At 41.9% G+C, this 25,821-nt stretch overlaps 1 protein-coding gene across 1 annotated transcript; it reads left to right on the forward strand.

The window, feature by feature from the left end:
* Positions 1-20,275: 20,275 nt before the first annotated feature.
* Positions 20,276-22,394, forward strand: LOC148913668 (zinc finger MYM-type protein 2-like). The gene is made up of 2 exons (XM_089034811.1): positions 20,276-21,054; positions 21,246-22,394. The coding sequence occupies exons 1-2, from the start codon at positions 20,660-20,662 to the stop codon at positions 22,126-22,128; spliced, it is 1,278 nt and encodes a 425-aa protein (XP_088890937.1). The 5' UTR covers positions 20,276-20,659; the 3' UTR covers positions 22,129-22,394.
* The last annotated feature ends 3,427 nt before the right edge of the window (positions 22,395-25,821 follow it).

Here is a 25,821-nt window from a genome sequence, read left to right on the forward strand (position 1 = left end):
GTCTACCCATACGAATACATGGACTCCTGGGAGCGATTCGAAGAACCCCTACCACCCAAAGAGAGATTCTACAGCACCCTAAACGAGTCCGGTATAAAGGACGAGGAGTACCAGCATGCGTTAGATGTGTGGGAAAAGTACTCCTGTGAGAATATGGGAGAATACCACGACATCTACCTACGTTCAGACGTAGTGCTGCTCGCAGATGTTTTCCAAAGCTTTCGAAAGATGGCAATGGAATACTACGGGTTGGATCCAGCGAACTTCTACACGGCTCCTGGGCTTAGTTGGAGTGCGCTGCTAAAGAAGACAAACGCGCAACTGGATCTCCTAACGGAATACGACATGTACCGCTTTATGGAAGACGGTATCCGCGGCGGTGTTTGCGGACCCAGCAGACGATACGCAAAAGCGAACAATCCCACGGTGGAGTACGACCCGGAGAAGCCAACCACATACATCTTCTACTTAGACGCAAACAACCTCTACGGTTGGGCAATGTCGCAGTACTTACCTGTACGCGACTTCGAATGGGACAACATAAAGCCCATAGAGTTTTACCTAAACGTAGGTAAAGAAGACGACAAAGGTTACGTGCTGGAGGTTGATTTGGAATACCCAGAGCATCTGCACGACGCACACGATGAGTTCCCCTTAGCACCAGAAGCGATAGAGATACCATTTAAGCAGCTAAGTCCGCTGCAGAGGGAAATGTGTCCTGGCTACAAACCCTACAGGAAGCTAACGATGAACCTGATGGACAAGCGAAAGTACGTGGTGCATTACCGCAACCTGCAGTTCTATGTGCGCCACGGCTTACGCGTGAAGAAGATCCATCGCGTTTTGAAGTTCACGCAGGAACCCTGGATGCGCCCCTACATTGACTTTAACACGCAAAAGCGTACCGCAGCGAAAAATGACTTCGAGAAAAACCTCTTCAAACTGATGAACAACAGCGTGTTCGGAAAGACAATGGAGAACATCCGCAAGCGCGTAAGCATAAAGATAGCCAGCACCAGAGAGGAAGCAGAAGCATACGTGTCACAGCCTGGATTCGTTAGATACGTAGAAATGTTAAACTTCTACGTGATTCACATGAAGAAAGCGAATTTATTCCTGAATAAACCCGTATACACGGGGTTTACAGTGTTAGACCTATCAAAGCTGCTCATGTATGAGTTTTACTACGACAAGCTAAAACCGAAATACGGTGATAAGTGCCGCCTCTTATACACCGACACCGATTCCTTGATACTAGAGGTGCAGACGGAAGACATTTACGAAGACTGTGTTCCCGACATCGATGAATACGACACCAGCGATTACCCACGCGACCACTTCCTTTACTCCCCTAAAAACAAGAAAGTAATCGGGAAAATGAAGGATGAGATGAAAGGAAAACCCATCGTGGAATACGTGGGCCTGAAACCCAAGATGTACAGCGTGCCAAAGCTGGACGGTGTAGAAAAGAAAGCTAAAGGCGTAAAAAAATACGTGGTTAAGAAGGACATAACCCACGATTCCTACTTAAAGGTCCTGCGTACGCGTAAGGAACAGCGACATAAAATGAACAGCCTGCGCAGCTACGGACATCAAATACACAACGTTACACAGGAGAAGGTGTCACTGTCTGCATTTGACGGTAAGAGGTGGATGTGTGATGATGGTATCCATACGATAGCATTCGGACATCACACGATAAGCAGTTCTTCTTTGACGAACCCACGCGTGGGACCATCATGAAGATAATACAAGATGGGCTGACCCTTCTTAGCTATCGCACTTCGGATCTGGTAAGTTTCCAAAGACCAATTGGGATCCGTAGCTCTTTTGGATCCTCCTTCTAGTTCACCCGGCTCATAGAGATATCGAACCGTGACATCACCTAATTTCTTTTCCTGGGGGAAGACCGCCCTCGAACTTCTGACGAAGGACTTGTATTCCACGTGTTTCTTTTTTATGACATCCTTGGGTTTCATTCCCGTAGCCCTGGCCGCCTCGTTGTTCAAAGCCGCGACGACCTGGGGGAGCCTCTGAGTCCATTCCTTGTTGCGTTTGGAGGGATCTTCCAGCTCTTTCCAATACTGGTATCCAAAGAGACGCTCGGCCAGGGTCTTATTGAATCTTTCGACAATGCTTTGACCCCTGTGGTACTCAGCTTCGGCTCTCCTAATCTTAGTGTCGTGGTCTTTCAGGGTCTTAGTAACCACGCCCATGAACTCCGTTCCCGCATCCACTTGCAGCAGCTTAGGCCATTTCAAAACGCGCTTATAAATCCTACCTAGGGCTTCTGCGACTTCCCCAGAATCCTTACTGGTTATGGGTTCGGCGTCCTTGTATCTGCTTGCGATATCGACTACGGTCAAAGCGTATCTATAGGTCTTTCTTCTTACCTTGTCGTGCGGTAAGAAAAGCAAATCTGCCTGATGAACTTCATTGGGGGTATTTACGGTGAAGCTGGGCCTGGGAATGTACTTGGGCACGGGAAGATAAACCTGCCAGAGGGTTTGTTTTCTTAGCCAGTTCTTAGCCGTTTCTTCCGATACCCTGGCCGCGGTCGCGAGTTTCTTGATGGCCGACGCTCCTCTCCAATAGCCTTCCGGCCCATAGTAAATCCTTTTAAGTTTGTCCTCTACGCGGCCCATTATATGAATTCCAAAACAAGATTGATCTTACGTCCGTTAAAATCCACCGTCTTTCCGTCCACTTTAATGGTGATGTTTATGCTTTCTACCAAATTAGACAAGTCATAGCTCAAAGAAATGGGAGTGTATTCCACTGGGTCAAATGGATTACCTTGGGGCAGAAACTTGGACATAAGAGAAGACTTTTCTCCATTGTTGTAACTATGAACCAAGTCGCAATAGACTTCGTAAGAGGATGCGACTTTCCATTTCACATCATATGTATTGCCGCTATTTATTGTGGTACTAGTAAGACCCAGGAGTTCTACCAATGAACTGTCCTTTAAATTAGCGCTTCCACTATTTTTCTTGAATTTCATTTCATGGGGTAATCCTGTGGTAAGAGTATATCCATGCTTTGCTAGCTCCTTAGCCAGTGTTATAGGGGTGTAATGGGAATCTGGTATTTTTGGTTTGGTGCCGGAAGTTCCGATGACAAAGCCATTAATTAAATTATACCAAGAATTGTACAAAGAGCAACTAACCAACCTTACCTTACAGGCTTTGATGGGGGGATTCAGATAAGTGGTAAAGTTATTCTTGTCGCTTTCCAAAAAGACGATCATTATATTAGATACGCCAAGGCCACGCCTCCCACCAGCCCTGCGACTCCTACGAAGACCAACTCATTGTCTTTTTGTTTCTTAGAAGGCTGATAGTAATTCTTAAACTGAGGCTTTCTTAACCTCGTTAATACCGCGGGGTGTGCTTGCGCATAAAGTTTAAAGGCGTAGTCTGTATTTTCAAAGTTCTTATCCGCCTGCATTTTGTCTTGGTAGTTCTTGTCCAACCAATCCCTGTAAGCTTGTCTTTTTTCATTCCAAGCTGCCACGTTCCGCTGATATTTCTCCAGCGCTAAATCGTGCCTTTTCCTCTCAGCGGCTAAGTCTCCGCTTTTGTCGCCTCTAACTAATCTATCCAAATACTGACCACCATAATTAGCTCCAGTGAATGCTAAAGCTGCAATAACTCCACCTACGACCACGCTAGCCATATATATTACACCGTAGGGAGGTACTTTTCCTTCCGTAGGTAATCCTTTACCATGATAGCCCCGCCCACGGCAGCGGTCATCTTAGCAAAATTAGCGAAGCTCTTGCTTGGGTCTTCAGTAAAGTCTTCTTTGAGCACTTTCTTACCTACCCAACCAATACCCGCAACGATGGAAGTAATGATAGCTGCTTCTTCAACAGTTTTCAACAACGCGGTTGACATTATATTACAAAGCGAGAAGGAAAATCTAGGTCGCCACGGTACGTGGTGATAAATCTACTCCATTTCAGGGATCTTACTTTTTCTAACAGCCGGTTCCACAGGTGTGTAATATGTTGGTGGTTCTACCTTTTTCGTAGCCCACCATTGTAAGTAGAGGCTGCCTGCTGCTATAGCAACTCCCAAAGCGCCAATGACGTACCCAGGATTAATAAAGGATTCCTCTTCCTCCACCTTTTCTTCTTTTTTAGCTTTGTTCTTTTTATTCATCTCTGCGAGCTTCTTTCCCGCGGCAACTCTGCCTGGAGATTTAGCCTTGGTAATCTTCTGCTCCTCCTGAGGTTGCTCTGCCTTCGATTCTGGTTCACTCATTTATATCTAAGGACTTGAAGGACTTGATAAGTAACTTAAGACGACTTGACTAAGTACTTAAGGATGACTTAACTAGGTACTTGAGGCGACCTGGGTAATTTCCGCGAACAACTTGGCTAAGTACTTGATAAGTCACTTGCAGGTACTTGACTAGGTACCTCAGCAAGTGCCGCCTTGAATACCCTTTCGACTTCTCTGTCCTTCTTGAAGTCCTTCCAAGAGGCCGTAAGTTCCTTCAGATCGACGTGCTGAGCTACGTGAAGTGCCGCAGAGGCGACTGCCATTAACTTACCGCACTTCAAAGACAACCACCCACAGGTTATCTTAAGTTCTTGGGCGATGACATAGTCCTCGCTTATGTCCTTCCGCAGTTGCTCCACGTCGTCTATGGGCAGCGCAAGTCCAAGCAATTTAGTTGCAAGTCGGATAGCGGAGTCTGCTACGGCGTCCGTGGTCTTACTTGCAAGGGCGGCCTCGTACCTTTTATGGAACTTTTTGACTTCCTCTTCTGACAACTTATTAACCTGCTCATGGGTAAGTTCCTTACCTATCATTTCTTTGCACTTCCCCGAAGACACAAGGATGTTAAGTTGTTCCTTAAGGTTACTTTCATCTAACTGTGTGGGGACTTCATCTAAGAGCTGCTCAATGTCCATATATGTTAATGGAATACGGAAACCTCAAAGAGAAGATCATCTTGGAATGTTGGTGCGTTTTTAGGTGCCGCATGTATTCGTGTAACTGTTCCTTGGATATCTCACCGCCGTAGTCGCTTAAGATGGTTTCCAGGTCAGACTTACTTGGAGTATAAAATACTACGAGAGAGCCTATGTTTTCCCTGAAGGGCTTAGAGACGCTGGTAAGCTGCTGCGAGAGCAACCAAACGCTGATATTGTCATGTCTGCCGCTAAAGGCGAGCTTCACTAATTCGGAGGTGCGTCTTTTTACGTCGTCCCCGCAGGCGATGTCGTCCAGTATAAGGAGGGTTTTACGTACTCGCTCGTCGAGCCTCGCGAGACGAGAATTGTTTGTGCCAAAACTTAAGATGGCTGGATAACTCGTTAGGATCCAGTATGTCCACAAAGAAGTCGTCGTCGTTCACTCCTATGCCCGTCCAGGTGCGGTTATTCACGTAGGTGGGGCATAATAGCACGATGTAGTCGAAGCGGTATCTAAAGGGTCCTAATAGCTGCTCCACAACGAACTGGGTCTTTCCGCAGCCGGTGGGTCCTACTATCAGAGCGTTACAAGGCATGTGATCTGGGTTCATATATAGATGGAACCAGTGGAAGCAATGCAAAGAATTGTCGCCGACGCAAAGGATAAAAAAGACACCATAGAAATGCAAAGGGAGGAGATAGACCGGTTAAAAGAGCGCGTGCAGGAATTGTACGATGAAATGTGCGGTCTGAAGCGTGCAGAACGGTTTGGTGCGCTGATAACGATAGCGACGTGGGCTAAGGAGTCCGTTAAGGACTTCATGCGATATCCGCCATAAATATATGCTAGCCTACGCAGCTGCCTTTCTGGGAGGATTTCTAATTACCCTTTCAATATATGGACTGTATTACATGCGAGCCACCTGCCGACTGCATTACCCCTTGCAAGCCACGTAAAAAATACACCTGCCCTCATTGCGACAGGGTATTCTCCGAAGGATCCTTTGTGGGGCATTGGTGTCCCGCGGATCCTAAAGCACAGCGAACCTTAGCTGACACCTACGAAGAGAAAACGAAGTAACTCTGCAAGGTGGTTTCAAGGGCGCCTTAATTGCCGTGTCAGTCTTTGAAATTACCGAAAAAATGAGGTCCGCCGAAGCAGACCAATACTTATCTAATCACACAAAGGATTAGCATCCACCCTACGTTCAACGTCGAACTTCCATCGACCGTTGACCTTACCAAAGCTGCGTATGTGTGTAAATTCCTCGCCTTGGATTACATACCGCACGCAGTCAGGTGCCCACAGGGTACACTCTTTCCCTTCGTATTCGAGGACCAACCTTAAACGGCTGATGTCTTCAAAGACGACGTAATTTTTTATTTTGTATGTGATGCCTTGGACCAATTCACGCCAATGTGTCTGTTCAATGATCATTATATCTATGAAATATTCTTTGGTGGGTCTGCAGCGTCTCCTGCGTCTTAAAAGCCTTAACACACCAAGGACAAGGCGCCCGAATGCCTTCCGCGTAATAGTCAATTTCCCTGCATATAAGGTCGTAATCGTTGCACACCATAGTTAGGTAACCATTTGCCTCGTATTGAGCAATTAACGCCTCTTGTTTGGGGGATAATACGCCGTTACCCTTAGGTGTCTTCAACTCCAAGCATAGTCCATTGTATTTTTTATGTGCATTAAGAACTAAGATGTCAGGCTGACCTGCCTGGTAACCTTTCTGCCAACATACTATCCTTTTGGAGGCCGAGTCCTGTAATTCTCCAAGACCTGGTGCGAGCAGTAGGATAGGGTGGAACCGACGTATGTAATCAACAACTTTCTTATGTAAGTCGAACTCATTCTCAATTTTAAACACCAATTTGTTGGGGCCGTCAAAGCGCCTTTCTATTTCATACTTACCCGTTTTCCTTAGCGTAGGAAGAACGTCACCTAACACCCATTTCCTGAACTTTTTTGCTTCAGCCTTTTCAGATCCGAATATCAATTCGTAAAGACCTTCCTCCGTCAAATACACGGCATTGGGTTGTGCGTTAAGGGTGTCACGCTGAGTTACACCCTTTAAAGACCTAAGAAGCACCTTATTTTCCTCTGATACGTGATCAGACGCCGCTTTTCTGGAATTTACGTAACCCAACGCCAACGCCACGGACTTCGCTTTGAAGTAAAGTTTATCGCCTTGCACTATGCATTGCAGTTTGGTTTCGTTGTTTTCGAATACGCGAAGCATTATATACCAACGATATTTTTTATCAAAAGGATGAGTGAGCACGAATCAATAGGCAACGCTCTTTAGCTGATTCATTTCTACGCTTAGTTGCGCGTCAGACACCACGAAGATATACGCGTTTATCTTAGTAGTGTCGCTAGCATGTTTGGTGCGCTTGATCTCCAACGTAATGCCGTCCTGGGTATTTACCAGGCGTAAACCCTGGCCATGTAGGTCTTCGTCGTTCGTCGTGCGCATGTCGATCCACAGCGCATACTTATCCTTAAAGAATTCCTTTGGGCCAATTTGGTCACCAAACTTACGCGCGACTTCCCGGTACATGTCCTCGGGCTTTATCCCTTGTGAGTAAACCTTATTAGGCACTCCGTTAATGCTAACGCCTACGTTAGTGATGTTAGGATTAAAGAATGCCTCAGAGTCACGCAATCCTGCCGTGTATGTCTTTGCGAACAGCAACATTATCCCTGTAAGGCTGCGCCTGGGAAGGTCAATGCTTTGGTTGATGACCTCTTCGACATTGTTCGTAAAGCTGAACGTCTTGTACATCACGACGTGATCGTAAAGGAAAGCCTTCCCGGCGCTGTATTCCATGCCAGCGCTACGTGCTAAGTCTTCGCTGTATACCGTCTCGTACTGCAGCTCCAAGTTCTTGATGGAATAAGGATCCACGGCTGATGAACTTACATCTTTTCCTTGCAGGATGTTCGTAGTGTCTGCTAGGGTCACTTCGAACTGCAGTTCGCTTAGCTGCCTTGGGTAGTATGCACCGTGGTTCGTGATAACTTCGAAATCTAATGGAACTACATGCTTAGTACCATAAGCCGTCTTTATTTCGTCTTCTCCTGAGGCGCCAGAGGTTGCGCTTCTTACCTTGCGTATGGCATCACTGGCGATTCCCTGCTCTATCCTTTGCGCGCGGTCAAATGCAGTCAACCATAAGTCTTTGTACGTGGTATACAAATCATACCTGTTCAAGTCCAGCAAGGATTCCCCGGCGAACTTTACGCGTATTTTGGAAACGAGGTTTCTACCCACGTTATTGACGACGTAACGCACGTCCGCAGTGTTTGGTTGTACTGCTAGGTCAAACCTTAGCGCCAGGGTACCAGGAACCAACACTAGGTTATCCGTTAGGCGGGGCACGCCTACGTACAGCGTTTCTTCTGGCTTTGCGCTAGAAGGCGTAAAGGTGACCCGGTGAAAGGTGCGTTCTGCTTTCAGTCCGCCAACCTGCTTAGGTAATACGTTAGGATTTAACTTTGAGCTTATCATATATAATGGAAGTAGAAGGAACGGATTTTGACCCCACCACCGAAGAAGGTCAAGTCGACATTAACGACGATGAATACGAGTCTTTACTACCTAAAACCAACGACCCCACGGAATTCCGAGGTAACATGGTGCGTCGGTTTGGAAAAAGAGCCTGCGCCGGCTGGATGGCTTTCCTAGACAAATACCGCACTAAGAACCCAGGCAAACCCATACCAGAATACATAAAGCTCGATAACATCGACTTTGGTAGTAAGACGATGATGAAACCTCCTAGGAGCAAAACCGCGGAAACCAGCTTTGGTCCGGACGGCAACATCCCCGAAGCCCCCGGCGCTGCATGGCTTAGTAGGGTTCAGGAACAAATGGACGAATCCATGGAAGAAACCCCGGACGACTTTGATAGGATCAAGGAAGAATTCCCAAACTGGGATCCAAACAAAGTCCAAGTAATGTTTGACGCGGATAACGAATGGGGCAGGGAAGTCGTAGTAGCAAGGTTAAATAGGTCTAATGCTCATCCATATGTCATCAGGGACATAAATGGTAAATACTACGCAGATAAAAATATTCCTCCAACCCTTAGAAAGGCATTAGGAGAACCCAACTTACCCGAAAGAATGAGAGAAAATAGTGAGAATATTGACGAAGCCGTCGAAAGAGTTAAGACCATAATGCAGCGGCAACAAAAAGGTCTTGAGGCGATAAGGGAAGTAGAAGAGCTAAAGCAAGCGATGGAGGAAAGGGAAGCAGATTACATGCGGCAAAACCGACTACTCCTTGATGCTCAAAAGAGAGAACTTGACGACAAGAATCAACGCATATTAGAACTTAGAGAACAAAGAGACATTTCTCTTCGCGATAGGAACCAAGCCCAAAAGGCCTTCGAGCTCGCCCTGCAAGACCTGGATATGAGCAAGGAAGAAGCTAAAAGCTTGCATATCACCATAACCGGCTCTTTGGAGGAACGGCGGCAGTTGGTTGCCGAAATCAACACTAAGGAAGAACAAATCCGGCAAAGAGATCAGGCCATCGAAGACCTGGAGGGGCAAATAGAGCGGCAGCGAGAAGTAGTTGCGGACCAGACTCGTCCAGAAGAGGAAAGGGAAGCAGCTCAAAGAAAACTAGAAACCCTTCGGGAAAGAGTCGCGGAATTACAGGCGCAAAAGGAAAACCTGGAAAGGGAGTTGGGGCTTACTACCAAGGAAAAGGTAAAAAGAGCCCTTTTGAAGTATGGTATTCCCCTTGCATTTGCGGTCGCTATTAGCACCGTAGTAGGAGTTATCCTATCCGCGCTTAAGGCTACAGGCGCGGGCGTAAAGAAATTAGGCAATGGACTAACGGACTTGGGAAAAAAGATGGCAGCCGGTCTTCCTGGGCTGCTGGGTTCGGTTGTTTCCTTGGCACTTAGGGCCGGCGGCGAACTGTTGAAGTTCGTGGGCAACAACATTTGGATCTTGGTTGTCGCTATTGGAGTGGTACTCCTGAAGAGGATGAAGGGTTAATCTTATCCTTGTGTATTACTGGTGGCTTATCGTCGTCAGGCATCCGAGGCGTCCTCGACTGGGGATAAGTAAAGACAGTATTCGCGCCGCCTTGATAATGTGGAACTAGCGGCAGCACGCTCATGGTGCTAATGGGCTTATGATTCCAGACCGCGTTGGTGTTACCGGCATGGTTTATCATTATGTTACCATCGTTGGGGAGAATTTGCAGCTTGACATATTGACAATTGACTATCATATGAAAAGTAACCGGTGTTAAGTCTTCTCCACTCACTGCAGGAGGCTCCAACGAGAAATGAGCTGGGTTCCTATTATTATTCTTTATCCTGTAAGGCAGCAATGGGTGGTTATTCTCGTCAACGAGTCTAAACCCCGCGTTTGCACCTAATTTCGTGCTAATGCTAATGGTACACATTATTAATCCTAAACCCCCAACTTCAACCCACATTCCGATATCAGACCACCCGCCTCCTTCTTTATACTCCTTTTGATCTAAACAGTAAGCATGACGTGTTTCTTTTAAGTGTGGATTCATATAATTTAAGAATCACAAATTCTCACAGGCTAAGCACCGCAAGAGTGCTAATGGTCTTGTGATTATAAGGTTGATCCCTTTGGTCATATATACTATTCACGGTAGCCGTCCCGGTGTCATCTACACGTATTTGTAGCTTTACCTTTCCGTGACAATCGGTGATCATATGAAAAGTCCAAACCGATAAATTTTCAAAGCTGTTAGCGTTTGGTTCCGTGGAGAAATGCACAGGCTCCCTGTTGTTCGTCTTCGCGCGCATAGGCTGCAGTATGCCATTGTCATCCAGGAACCTGAAGCCTACGTTGACGTGGCTGTCTGTACCAATGCAAATACTACAAAGGATTAACTTCTTTCCTGAGTAGTTCAAGTCTACAGACATGCCCGTGACATCAACCCAAGACGCCTGGGTGTATTTTTTCTCGCCTGTGTAAGTCGTATAGACACAATCTACTCCAGCTACGTAGGGGTTATTCATCGCCATATATAATAGCTCAGACCAACACCCGCGACTGCTAGGCCGGCTTTTAGTAAGTTATGGTCATATTCCTCGGGTATCGTAGGCAGGACCTTCTTTGATGGTTTCTTAACTACGGGTAGCTTCGTTTCGTGTGACTTTTTTGGCTTCTCTACGAAGTGAGGAATGCCCTTGGTCATGTCAGAGTTCACGTCATTTGCCCCAAACTTCATGTCTTTGGTTGCTCGCTGCAGCTTGTTGTTGTAACCCACAACGGAATTGGTGTTAATAACCAAGTTACTTGGCATTAACCAACAACCAGGACTCAAGGCATAATCTAGCCGCACTTTAGATCGCTGCACCGCTAATTGATATCTCTGCACCGATTTAGATATGTCATTTTCTATTATTGCGGACTCAAATAAAGTTAGGAATTCTTGTTGCGTTTCCTGTGAAGCACCTTGGGATCCAACAATGGGGCTGCGGGTATTTACCTGCGCTCCCAGGATGCAGTACACGAATGCTTCAATGCTGCGGTTAATTCGAGCTAGGTTTCTTAGGCCTTTTCCTTTTAATAATACAAATGGGTCCCATGGACTGGGGTAAATCGTCTTAATCTTCTCAATAAGATTAAGGTTCCACCTACTACCACCTAAATCTGCAAACTCTAACTTACCTGGGTATTTTTGATGATACATGTCTGCGGGGTATGTTCCAGTCGGATGGTAAAGATAAATGATACCTAAACCATGCGTGGCGCCCTCCCGATAACGAAAGTCTCTTTGCTGCGGCTTAAACTCATTCATTAGCCTTTCTAGGGCAGCGGAATCGTAATGGTTATTCATTCTATCAAAAAGCTTCTCCCCCGGTAATGGTACGTTAAGCTCCTTTAATAGGCGGCGCATAGTAAAAGCCACATGGAACCTTAGAAAAGCAGTGTTAAACATATCCACGGCAACCCCACAGCCCTTCGTAGCCGCCCAAACTGCAAAGTTTAACTGCTGCGTCCAATATTTAAAGTTAGGTCCCTTTAACCATTCTCTGGCTTCTTTTCCTGAAGTGTGCGTAAGGTTAAAACCCTTAAAGATATTCCTTACTACTACGTCAAACGTTTGCTTACCCACTGGAATCTTCAAATGTGTTACTATTTTATCAAAGTCGTTTACGCCACCTTCAGCATCGTAAAATGGGTAATCCTGGTTGGTTATTAATAGATTCTTTGGAAAATTAGGTAGCCTTTCTTTATGCACGGGTTTTGGTTTAACATAACCAGGTGGTAAAATCTTAGGATGCTTGGCGGTCGCCTTTGGCTCCAAATCCTCATTACTGTACATTCTGGAGCCGTTAAAGTAGATCCCATCGGGTCTTCTTTCGAACTTACTAGGGTCTGCATGCGGAAACATCTTCCTAAATGCTCTCCAATTCCAGTAGTCTCTGTTATCGTGATGTGGCTGGTCCTCAATATCATTCCCAAAAGCGTCGTACATACTATATATAATGGATGTTATACCATCAGCACCTAAGTTGTACCCAGATGTTCCCTATACTACACCTAACGAACTAAACGCGGAGAATTTCAGGCTTAATAAAGCGAACTTAATCCTGGCTTACTTGGAAGGGCAGGCAAAACACTACGAAAAAGTTAGAAAAAAATACGTTAGAGCCCGAGGTACGCTACATAAGATTTCGATAACTTCAGGATCCATATCCGTTGTGTTAACGGGCTCCGGCGTTGCTACTTCGCTTACTGGGCCGGGAATAATCGTTGGAGTTCCTTTGGCCGGCGTTGGGGCAGCTTGTGGTATTATTTCGGCTGTTGCTACGGGTATTATGAAACAGTTGTCAAGCAAAATATCCAAGCATGACACGACAATAGCTCTGTCAAGGGCTAAAGTAAATACAATTACCGATCTTGTCTCAAAGGCTCTGCGTGACAGAAAGATAGACGACGTAGAATTCTCGCTTATTCTGGCCGAAGAAGACAAATACGAGAAATTAAAGTCGGACATAAGGAATAAAAAAACAGTCGTAAAAGATCTTTCCGAGGAATCTCGCAAAAAGATCTACCAAGAAGCGAAAGAAGAGCTTCAAAGAAAACTCGCTCAGTAAACATCTGCTTTGAAAAGAGCGTGACAGGATTCTATTTACATATTGAACGCCGGCTGTCTGGTCCATATGCAAATTAATTTCACAAATCTATTTCACAAATGTGAAAGAAAATTGTGAAGGTTTTGATTGGCCAAAAACATGTGACGTAATCGTCCACTATCTTCTCGGAATCCATCCTAACAGGGGATGGTTGGGGTCAATTTTGTAAAATATTTCATAGATTACGTCAGGGTAATAAGGAATATCCTTATCCAGCCGACAAAACATCCACTCGGCTTTTGTCATATCAGAAACCTCAGGAATAGACTTACCGGTAATTTCAGACAAAAGATAGGGAATAGCTTTGTAATATTCCCCTAGTTTTAATTTTTTCAATGTCTTCCGTAGACTTTGTGGGGTTGGCTCTTCCAAGTGGTCTATGATTTTCTTCTTTACTTCGTTGTCTAAATATACCGGTCGATAACCTTGGATATGACTCATCCAGTCCCTAAAGTATTTTATTCTCTTGTATGGGGTCTTCTTACGACCTCCATTGGCGTAATATTGCTCTTTGGTAGCATTTGGTACGGCATTACGAATATTCTTACCACATTCGTAACACTGTGCTGACGTGTCATCTTCTATTTGCATTTTCTTACCACAACAAATATACTTATTTGGCTTAGTAGTTACAAACTTGGGTTTCAAGCACTTTACAGAGAAATCATAAGCAAACTCTTTACAATCTTCGCACTCCATATATAGACTAACATATTTAACTACATAGACACGGGATGCGGGTAATCGCGGTACGAATCGAGGAATTCACTTTAGACGGGTAATCCTCCGGTGGTCGTTGCGCTGGAACCCCCATCCCCTATACTACTTTGTCCTCTCCTTCATTTAGTCATATGGTCAAACAAAACACGACGAAGGAAAAACCTGCTGAAGGGATGGACATTTGCTTTACTAATTTACGTAACCTCAAAAGATCTGTGAATCCAAAAGAGGTTATTACTCAACGTTCTAAAAAGAAACCCTAATTTTTCTTGCGTATTTATATAGTGATCTATATTTCTAATCATATATTGAAGGATTTGTATTGAAGTATGAATTGTTTACGTAATGTCATGTGTTATATGAATAATGTTACAAATAATGTTATGATTATTGAAAATGTTGAAATTGATGGTTTATTAATAAGCAGTTATTCAGAATATTGAAACTATCATAAATACTTGTTGATTTTTGTTTAAAATGAGGGCTCTCACTATAAACATAAATGGTCTGCGAGAGTATGTGAAAAGAACAACATTTATTTTTTGGCTGTCTTCCTTATCTCGTCCGCCTGATATTGTGAGCATCCAAGAAACTCACTGTATTTCACAACAAGAACTCAATAATTGGTTTGATAATTCTCCTTATCTAGCTTTTGGAGATTTCAACACAAAGCATTCTGGTGGTACTGCAATTTTGTTAAAGCGTGCCTCTCCCTTTTCTGTACTTAAACAGTACTCGGGTATCAATGGCCGCTTCACTTATTTAGATGTCCAATATGACTCTTGCAAAGTTTCTATCGTCTCCCTGTATGCTCCCAATCACAATCCTGAAAGAGATGGTTTTTTGACACAAGTAAATGATAGGCTTGATCCTACGTCTGACATTCTCCTCTTAGGGGATTTCAATACGGTTTTTACACCTATTCTGGATCGTCGATCCTTTAATTCTGTACTACCTGCTAGTTATGACAGTGTTACTGTCCTTCCCATCTTATTCCATGAAAATCGCTTGATTGACATTTGGAGGCACTGTCATCCTAGAACCCAAGAACTTACTTATATCAGTACTAATGGCATGGCTGCGTCCCGCATTGATATGATCGGACTTCCATTGCGTTTTGTTCCTCATGTTTCTGAGTGCAGTATTTTACCTTGTCCGCATTCTGATCCCTCTGCTGTTTTCCTTGATTTCATATTGCCTGAAGTTCCACCCAGAGGCCCTTATTTTTGGAAACTCAATGTTAGTGTTTTGGAAAATGATGCATACGTGGAGCTCGTAAGGGACTTATGGAAGTCCTGGCAACCTCAGAAAGAGTCATGTACGTCATTGCTCGTTTGGTGGGATATAGGTAAAAGAAAGATCCAACAAGCCACCACTAGGTTTTGTTCCAAGTTATCTTTCAAACGACGGGCATCCAGGCATTCCTTGGAAGCTCAAGCAAGATCATTAAAAGTTCTGGTAGATGGGGGAGATCTCTCTGTTCTAAATCAATACCATAGTGTACTCAATGAATTAGAATTGTTTGATCGAGAGGCAGCCAAGGCGGCAGAAATAAGAGCTCGTACCAAATGGACTGAAGAGGGTGAGAGATCCACTTCCTTTTTCTTCCGTATGGGAAAGAAGAATAGGGCCAACAAAATGATTGATCTTATTCTAGATAGCAATGATCAATACGTTTCTGATCCTGAGAATTTGAGGCAGGCTTGGTTCTCTTTTTACAAGGGTTTATTCACTTCACAAGAAACTGATGAAACCATTGCAGATGATTTTATTTCTAACTTGGAACGTAGAATTCCTTTAGAAGTGAAAGATGTGTGTGAGGGTCCTTTGACCATGGAGGAATGTCTTGAGGCTCTTGAGGGGATGCCGTCAGGTAAAACGCCTGGTTTTGATGGTCTTCCCAAAGAATTTTATCTCAAGTTTTGGGATCTCATTGGAAAGGACCTGGTAGCTGTACTTAATTATGCCTTTAGGTGTGGTGTACTATCAGTTTCTCAGAGGAGAGGGATTATAACGCTCTCATATAAAAAGGGAGATAGATTTTTGATGAAAAACTGGCGTCCCATCTCCCTATTATGTACAGACTACAAGATAGCTTCAAGATCAATCGCGGGCCGTCTACGAAAAGTGATTGCTTATGTTGTATCTCCTGACCAGACCTGTTCGGTACCTGGCAGATTTATTGGTGAAAACATCAGGCTTCTTCAAGATGCTGTTACATATGGCAAAATAACTAATTCACCTCTGGCCTTATTGTCTTTGGATCAGGAAAAAGCTTTTGACAGGGTGGAATGGTCCTACATGCTCAGAGTCCTTGAAGGCATGGGGTTTGGACCTTCCTTTTGCTCGTGGGTACGCTTGTTCTATACTGGACCTCAGTCTTCGGTATTGGTAAATGGCTTCTTTACGCCTTTTATAAATTTATCGAGGGGTGTAAGACAAGGCTGTCCACTGTCAGCGCCCCTTTACGTACTGATTGCCGAATCTTTAGCGTGTCGTATCCGTGCGTCAATCTATTTAAGAGGTTTGGTTCTTCCGCACCCTGATTATGAACCAGCACTTATTTCCCAATACGCTGATGACACGACCCTGTTATGTACAGATGACGATGAAATATCCACTGTCTTCTCCATCTATGAGGAATAGGAAAAGGCATCTGGGGCTAAGATTAATAAAGAGAAATCTAAAGGGCTTTGGGCAGGCTCTTGGAGAGGTCGTAGTGATCCTCCCATTGACTTGCAGTGGTCTTCAGACAGTATTCCTTGTCTTGGCACATGTTTAGGAAATGATGATGTCTCTCATCCAAATTGGGATGGTCGCTTAAACAAACTTTCTAGTGTACTAGATTCTTGGAAACATCGTAATCTTTCCTATTCTGGTAAGGCTCTTGTCCTGAATGCACTTGGCATGGCAGGTCTATTGTTTTGTGCCTCAGTACTAGCCATGCCAAACTGGGTCTTGGCGCAAGCTTCCAAGTGTACTTTGGATTTTTTTTGGTCGGGGAAAAAGCATTTGGTGTCACAAAACGTTCTTTTCCAATCCACCACTCAAGGTGGGTTTGGTTTAATTGATATACAATCAAAGGTGCGCGCACTTCATTGTCAGTGGATAAAGCGGTGGGCCCTGTCCCCATCGAAATGGTGTGCTTTCTTCTCCTTTTTTGTGGAGAAAGTATTTGGTGATGATTTACGTTCTGTTCTTTCATATCCTGCATATTATCCTTCTCATTTACTACCGGATTTTTATGCCTCACTTTTAGATGCTTGGGCATACGTCGGTGGCCATTTCTCAGTTCAATTGAAAACTTTTGCTATTCTGCGGTCCTCTGATGGTAGTGCATTGTCTATCTCATCTCTTACTACAAAATCTGTTTATTCAAATATCATTGAAAGGAATGTTATGCTTCCTAATTGCGTTCTGAAATTTCGCCCAATCTTTGGCGAGCTCTATTGGACAGACACATGGTCACAAGTGAACATTATGCCTTTGGATCGTCAAGTTCGTGATCTATCGTGGAAGATTTGCCATGGAGTGCTCTATACCTGTGATCGACTTGTCAAGTTTGGTATGAACATTGCTGATCCTTCATGCTTTTGTGGACATCCTTTGGAAACTCCAGTTCATTTATTCTTTGAATGTAACCTCATGCAAGAACTGTTACTATGGGCTCAGACCTTATTTCTGCGTGTTACTCCCTTGTTGCCATCCCTTCAATCTCGTCATATGCTATTTGGATATGACAATCATGAACGGCAGATTATTCCACCTGTTTTTTCCTATTTTCTTAATCTGTTGAAGTACTTTGTGTGGTTGGCTAGGAATGAGTATTGCTTTGAAGGTACTCTCCCTGTTGCCTCTGTGGTTAAAGCAAAGGTTGTGAAACGACTTAATATCCATCTGCTCTGTTACTCTAAACGTTCGGTTAGTCGAAAATCAAGGCGTTTTTTCAACAGATCCTGGAATGTTTTGGAAAAGTTTTCTCCGGATATTACTGTTATAACCTGGTCAGCCTAAAAGTAGTTTTCTTTGTCTTCTTTTCACTTGTACTTGTGTAACGTTTATGCAAGGGAAAACGTTGTGTTCGCTTGAATATACCTATGAAGTGTTTTGATGAGTATAATCCTAGGTAGACCAGGATGATACTCTATATGTAAATGATGTTTTGATTATCTTTTTGTATTAGTGTTTATTGTAGTAATCTGTAGTGTGTAGGTCTACATGGGGGGCGGGGCTCATTACCCCGGCGTGTCTCTGGCGTCCATGTAGGACCCCCCCTTGCTAAAGACCACCATGCTGTCCCTTTTGCACATCTTGGGACACTGGTGCGAAGCTAAAACAAAAAGGGGTTAATCATCTACGGTCTAGGGGCCGACTAACCTCTCCCTTAAGCTTCGGCCGAGCTTCCTGATTAGTCACTGGATAGCTGTGTCGGGGTCGAAATCTCCGGCGTAGCCGTAAATGCTTCGCGCTGCCATACTGCGCTTCAGCACTCGATGTTTCGGAGGTATGGTCCTACCCCAATATATAAATAAGACCAAGTAAAAAATGTACCAAAAAAAAAAAACAAAAACAAAAAAACAACATAAAAAGACGAAACAAAAACAAATAAACAAAGGAATTAAGAGTCAAACAAACAAACAAACAAACAAAATTAATGATACATCATTATCACTAGTCATTAGGCTTTCAACTCATTGTTTTTGACACTCGATTTTCGGAGGTGTGGTACTTCTCAATCAAAGAAAAAAAGAAAAAAAACCAATTTCATCAAACATCAGGACGTCAGGATGCAATGCATAAAATATCTAAATTATAATAGACAAATTATTGTACATGGTAAACATAATGACACTAATCTTGACGATTGGGATCCCTGTGTGCCTTTGTGGATGCTATGAAAAATCTCGATTTTCTGTCACTGCCTCACGATGATTCGCCCCAGAGCCCCGCTGTCGTTCCTCCGAGTAAACCTGGACACAAAACTGCGATAATCCGTCCTGCTACTTATGTTAAGCGGTAATCGCCTTAAAATCGTGGGTTCCTTCGCTCACTATAGCTTGAATAATCTTCGATTGTAGTTTAATCATGACACATTCAAACCTATATATTGCTGGAAGCATTCATCAAGGTCACATAAACTTCAGTGAGGATTCACGAGGAAGAACGTGTTCTTGTATGAGTTTTTCAGCGCTGTTATACGCATAGAGTTGCCAATCGAATGCTGGAACACCGCAACCGTAGATCAGATCCTTGCCGAGGGAGATGCCATGTTCTTGAGTGCCCTCGAAAGACAAATTATCCCAGATACCGAGAAGTTGTCATTGACTTTTCTATCTGATAGAGATCGCTGGTCTTCGCACCATGATGCAAACAAACCAAGCTAATCGCTCATTGAGGCAACTACTATATCAAACCAATCGCCCATAATTGATTGTACTTATACTTATAGTTATTGTTCTTAGTTGTTATTATCATTGTTTTAAGCTAGTCAATTTACATGACGCTTTTGTTGTCCTCTTGCTTATGCTTTTACGCATATTTCCGTGTCTCCTTCCAACGTTGATAAATACACTTCAATAAAAGAATTTTTAATATTGTATTTCCATCTCAGTATCAGGTCACCGTTGTCTCGTAACTACTCGCAGCATTTTACTTGCAATTTGCAACGATTAGTTATCTAAATTAAATAAAAAATATAATACACGATAGATACCAGTTAAGAGAACGCGCATTACGTTATCAATTACAGAATCAGTCAATTAACTTGCGCGCGCTTTGGATGAAGTTATTTAGTTAGAGAAAAAGCAAAAGTTAGCGATAAAAGATTGCGCTAGCAAAAATTTGTCAAGCATTTTACGATTCGATAGCATATATCACTTTTTCTTAGGTACGAGCTTTAACTTACTCAAATGGCTTGAATGTATATTTCTTAACCAGTTATGTGAAGATTAATCAATCACATTTGAGCAGTAAAACATCCAACTACGTGTAACAATTGAAAAGAGAAAACTGAGCGCACACAACGAACTCGAGGACAATCTCAATTATCCCGGATGTGTCGAAAGTGTTTGAAAGAATAGTTTACGATAGTTTAGATATTTTTATTTCATGTCTACCGTGTTTGAATAACATTATTTATTCATTCATTTGAACTTCTATTAAAAGTGGTGGTAGTGAATTAAAATCAGCAAAGACAAAGCTAGAGCAAAACAAATATAAAACAAAAACCTGAGTCTTTAAGTAATGTTTAGAAAACGAGAGAGCGTGTTTTATCGGCATATAAAACTCGAGCCGGAGGCGAGAGTTTTATAGCCGATAAAACACAGTCTCGAGTTTTCTGAACATCTTAGCAAATTCATGTATTTCTATAACCTTCAAAAACAAAAAAGTTTCGAGTGGTTAAACGCAAAAAGATAAAGCATTTTAACATCGAAGTTGTTGGTTTCTTGTTTGCCCAATGTTAACTATCCTCCTGGGACTAGTTAAGTTAGAGAATACATTCCAATGCAAGAGTGAACTGATTAGGTTTGATTGTCGCATTAAATCAACACAAACATAGCATACGATATAGAAACAGTCTTTTGGGAATTCAGCACAATTACACTTTTGCTCCACTGTATTTTATAATCTCTACAAGAGTATTACGATCTGTTCCACTCTAATTACCACACTTTGTTTTATGGGTAACGACCACTCTACACAAATACCGCCTTGATTGAACAAGAGTAAAATGGCATCAATTGGTATAAATACTGTAAAGGTATGCAAAAACTACAAAGTCCTTGGGGATCGGTTTAAATATCGAGGAAGTTTGGTGAAAATTTGCATTTGGTTCACGCTACGAACGGAGCAATGTCTACGCAAAGTCGTTTCAAAAAACCAAAAACTCCCTTAAAAGAGGTGCAGTGCATTTCCGCAGCAATTCCAAGCAAGACAAGAGCAGCTACCAAATGGTCTGTAAAAATATTCAAGGAATGGCAGATGGTAAGAACGAACCGCATTGCTGCATTGGAAGAAAGTAGCTTCAATTTCAATGCAAAAGAAACGCTACAAAATCTTGACACGCCTCTAGAGCAAATGACGGCTGAATCTTTAAATTTTTGGTTAGTGAAATTTGTCCAAGAGGTGGCAAAAAGTAATGGAGAAGAATATCCTCCGAAAAGTCTGTATGCCATTGTTTGTGGTATAAATCGTTTCTTGGAAGGAACCGAAATGAAATGCAACATTCTGGAAAAGGCCGACCTAAGGTTAGTTTTTCGAAAGTATCGTAAATTTTCAGGTTTAGAAATGATTGTAAACTACATCGTAGCATAGCCACTATGAGGCGTATTATCAAATGTGACTAAGGAAATCATTAATTCATAAAAAAATACCGGCAACATGAATTTACGAAGAAAATACACATATTAATAATAAAATCGTTTTCTTCTTTTTCTAGATTTTCTGAATTTCGAAGAAGTCTTGACGCCGAAATGAAGAGAGGAACAAGAGACGGACTTTCGCAGAAGTTCAAGAAACCCACACGAGAAGAGATAACAGAAGAAGAAGAAGAAGAACTGTTTTGGAAAAAAGGTTTATTAGGAATTAGTTCTGCCAAAACGTTATTAAATACAATTTACTTCTATAATGGTAAACTATTTGGTTTACGTGCTAGTGATCACAGAAATATTAGATTAAACAATTTCAAAGTTTTCAAAAATAAGATAATTTTTGATGAAAGTCTTAGCAAGACCTTTCATGGCGGGTTAAAAGATATGAAATATTCTCCACGAGTAGTGACCCACATATGCCACGATATTAAAGAAAATCACAGTAGATGTTTAGTTTCAATGTATAATTTATACTTTCAGAAAGTACAACAATTTGCAGAATCCTTAGGAGCTTTTTATTTCCGTCCAAATCGGGATCCTAGTAAGTTCAGTTATGACAAAAGTCCACTTGGCATCAATACCTTGAACAACATTTTACCAAATGAATTGTGTTGCAAAGCTGGCGTACAAAGAAAAACTAGCCATTCCTTGAGAATCACGTGCGCCACAAAATTATTTCAACAAGGTGTGGAAGAAAAAATTATTCGACAGCGAACTGGTCATCGGTCGGATGCACTTATGAAGTATCAACACCCTTCATCTGCACAGCTAGAAAATGCTAGTTCAATTTTGGACCCTCCGGCTACTGCATCGGAATTTAACGCAGAATTACCAAATTTTGAGGTTGTAACAGAATGCTGTGCATCAGAGATCCTAGAAGAAATAAGTGATGTTGAACTATCTAACATTCCGTTACCGGGTGATTCAAATGATTTGTTCGAATGCTTTTAAAATGAATTTGACAGTATAAGTGATGATTTATTAGCTCAGGTAGAAATGCCAACTAGCCATTTCTCACCTACTTTAAATTGTGAGCCTGTAGCAACCGGTAGTAGTTCAGCTGAGTCATTAAATAATGCAGTTTTTAGCAACTGCACAATTACATTCAATATTAAACAATAAATTAAGTAAGTTAATAATAATCATATATCGTTTGCTTCATGGGTGTGGCTACTTCTGATATGATATATAATGGACAAAGCGTGCTGTATTTGTAATTTATCTCTAAAAACAGCTAGTAAAGTCACTGAGATTGAATTGTTTTGCTATTGTTTTTATTTGCTTATCCCGGCAAGTATTATGCATCGAATGTCAGTGGTCTATCAGATTGAGAACACTCATGAATATAAACATGAGTGTTTTAAATGTGATAGACCACTAATGTTTAATGCATCGTGTATTCATTATCAGCCCCGCACTCCCCTGAAAAATTCAAAACCGCCCCCGACTTTAAGAATCTTGATTTTTTAGCGGGGTATAAAAAACTTGTCACGTGATGTAAATCAAGGACGCCATTGGTCAAATCACCTTATTAATATTCATGAATTTGCTAAGTAGAGCAATCGAATCCTTCAAATCTCGACAAAAAATCATACCTAAATGTGTTGCTCGATTTATGTGACCATGTGTCACCTCTAGATTGATAGGTTTCTGGTTAAAAAGAATGAGAAGGATAGAGGAAGAAGAAAAGGAAGAAGAAAATGAAGATAATGCGCATACAATCTTTCACATTTTTGATATAAGTTTTGAAAAAAATAAAAGAATCCTAAGCCATTATGCTCATGATGTTTAACCTTTTTCCCCCGACCACATAATGATGCACCATCATCGTCTTACTCATTCATTACCAGGTTACCAGAAATATTTTTTGTCGCATATGGAATTATCAATCCATTACCATACTCTTATGTATTCAGAATGCCACCACGCCAAATATTTCCAGAAAAATTCTGGCTTGAAGTCGATTATATTTGATTTCTCCTACAGCGTGTGATCGATGGTGCTCAAACGGCCGTTGTAAAGCGTGAGCTGGTCATGCTACATACTGCATTCTCATTGGCCGAACGTGCCAAAACTCATAATAGAGAAATTATCGTTCCTTTGATATGTTCAAAGGGAGGGAGAGAGATTTTTTTGGATTTTCTAGCATGATGTAGTCGATGTCGGGTGCTAAGTCTCCAGCCTTCCCATTCAAAGGTTTGAAAGGTTTCAAAGGTTTTTATTTTTCCACACACGAAAAAGCAAAGAATTACAAATAGAACTTAAGATAACTTAACTTTATAATAACTTCCATACATTCCCTTAAAAATCATACACAGCAACCTTGTTTGGGCTGCCTGTGGTGTGATTGATTTCAAGATGACTGTGAAGGGTGACCCATTACCACTAGCTAACACATTTTAAAACACGGTTTTGATTTCATATTTTCCTTCCTTGTGAAACTTTTCTCGCTAATATTGTGTTATCATGACATACTCAAAAACTACCCCTACCACAGGTAACCCACTAGGTTAAACATGTTTTATTTAGAATGCAAAACAAGTGTTTTCACCGGACAATTCAGAAGTATCATAGCATAGCTCGTTCTTGGTCTAGATCCGCCTGTAAGTTAGGTGGTAAACCAAACGTTGAGAGCAAACTCTCAACAAAACAAATGAAAGAATAAAGTATCTGATTCAACTCCACTGACATCTGATTGGCGTATCGAACTTATCAAGCAAGCAAAATTAACGTTCGGTATCTGAACTTTCGTAGGAAAAATCGAGGGGGTTCATTGCAGGCCCTACCTTTCCTCCCTTCGTCTCCCCAGTCCCCTTCCCCTTCTTCTCCCCAGTTCCCCCTCCCCTTCTTGGCCCAGTCCCCAATCCCCTTCCCTTTGGGCCGCTACGTAGGCTACAAAAATTACCACCATGTCATGGTTCACTGAGGACCTGATCGTAAACTATTCTTTCAAACACTTTCGGCACAACCGAGATAATTGCTACTGACTTCAAGTTCGTTATGTGCGCTCAGTTTTCTCTTTTCAATTTTTACACGTAGTTTGATTTTACTACTAAAGTTTGATTGTCTAATCTTCACATAACTGATCCAGAAAATTACATTCAAATTATTTGAGTAAGTTAAAGTTAGTACCTAATAGAAGTGGCATATGCTATCGAATCATAAAAGGCTTGATAATTATTTTGCTAGCGAAATCTTTTATCGCTTACTTTTGCTTTTTCTCTCACTAAACAACTTCATCGAAAGTGCGCGCAAGGTAATTGACTGATTATCTGATTGATGACGGTCATCTATCGTGTATTATATTCTTTAATTAATTTAAATAATTAACTGTTAACATCTTACGTTTTGGACATAGAATATCGTTTAACTTTTAAGTTTTTTATTGATTGAGTAGGACCATACCTCCAAACATCGAGTGACAAAAACAATGAGATGATAGCCTAATAACTACTGATCATGATGTATCCTTTATGCTTTTTGTTTGTTTATTTGTTTTTGTTTTGTCTCAATTTTTTTGTATATTTTTTCTTTCAAAAGATCGAAATAATTTATCCTCCTATTTATACACTTGATTGCAGAAACGTTGTAGTATACATTTTATACATATATCTAATTTACTCAGTATATTTAATGATATGCAAAACGAAAAAAATCGCTTATTTATTATATATATGTATATATATATTGAGTAGGACCATACCTCTGAACATCGAGTGCTGAAGCGCAGTATGGCAGCGCAAAGCATTTACGGCTGGGCCGGAGATTTCAGCCCCGACACCGCTATCCAGTGACTAATCAGAAAGCTCGGCCGAAGCCTAAGGGAGAGATTATTCGGCCCCTAGACCGTAGATGATTAACCCCTTGCTATGATTAGCAGTAGGTGATAGGTCTGTCTGGTCGCTATCTTCCTAATGCTTCCTTAGTCCTTGTGGGAGGTGTTTGAAACCTTTCTTGAAAAAATAGACATGCACAAAAGCTCAACATTGAACTTCGAAATTTTATCATTAATGCTCATTATAAAATAGCTGTTAAAAATCTCTCATTCTGATTGGTTGGGAGCGTGTGCTTTATGAGAGCACACAGCACGCACGCGCCCTTTGCATTTTATAAGAGAAATAAAAAAAATATTTTCTGCTTGACAAGCAGGTCAAGCAAGGAATGTAAATAGAAAATCAAGTCATGGAAACCAAGTTCAAGAACAAAAGGCGATATCAGAAAAGATCTAGTCGTGTGGAAACCAATACATCAATTTTATGGTTAATTATTGCTATCCTTATTCATTTTTTCAAAACCATAAAAAGAAAGAACTCAACACTGAGAAAAATACCATCGTTTAAGAGGAATTTCCATTCACTATTTCAAAATGTTACTCACGAGCCGGTTCACTCCTAATAAAACCTGAAAAATGCTCGGTGTTGTTACTATGCAATAAGAGCAAAAAGCAATAGACGATTATTTGGGTAAAACAATAAACAAAAAACAAAAACAAAAAACAAAAAACAAAAAAACGTCAAACTCAGAATAATAAAAAATAAAGAATTTTTTCAGAACGGTAAAATCGTTTTGTAGGTCATGACACGCTACTCATTAACGATATGAAGAAAACAACGCACTGTAAATAATGTCATGCAAGAACCATAC

This window comes from Actinia tenebrosa, unplaced genomic scaffold, assembly GCF_029948245.1.
Source record: "Actinia tenebrosa isolate PJP-AT-01 unplaced genomic scaffold, QUT_ActTen_1.0 PGA_scaffold0__85_contigs__length_37466705, whole genome shotgun sequence".
NCBI lineage: Eukaryota > Metazoa > Cnidaria > Anthozoa > Actiniaria > Actiniidae > Actinia > Actinia tenebrosa.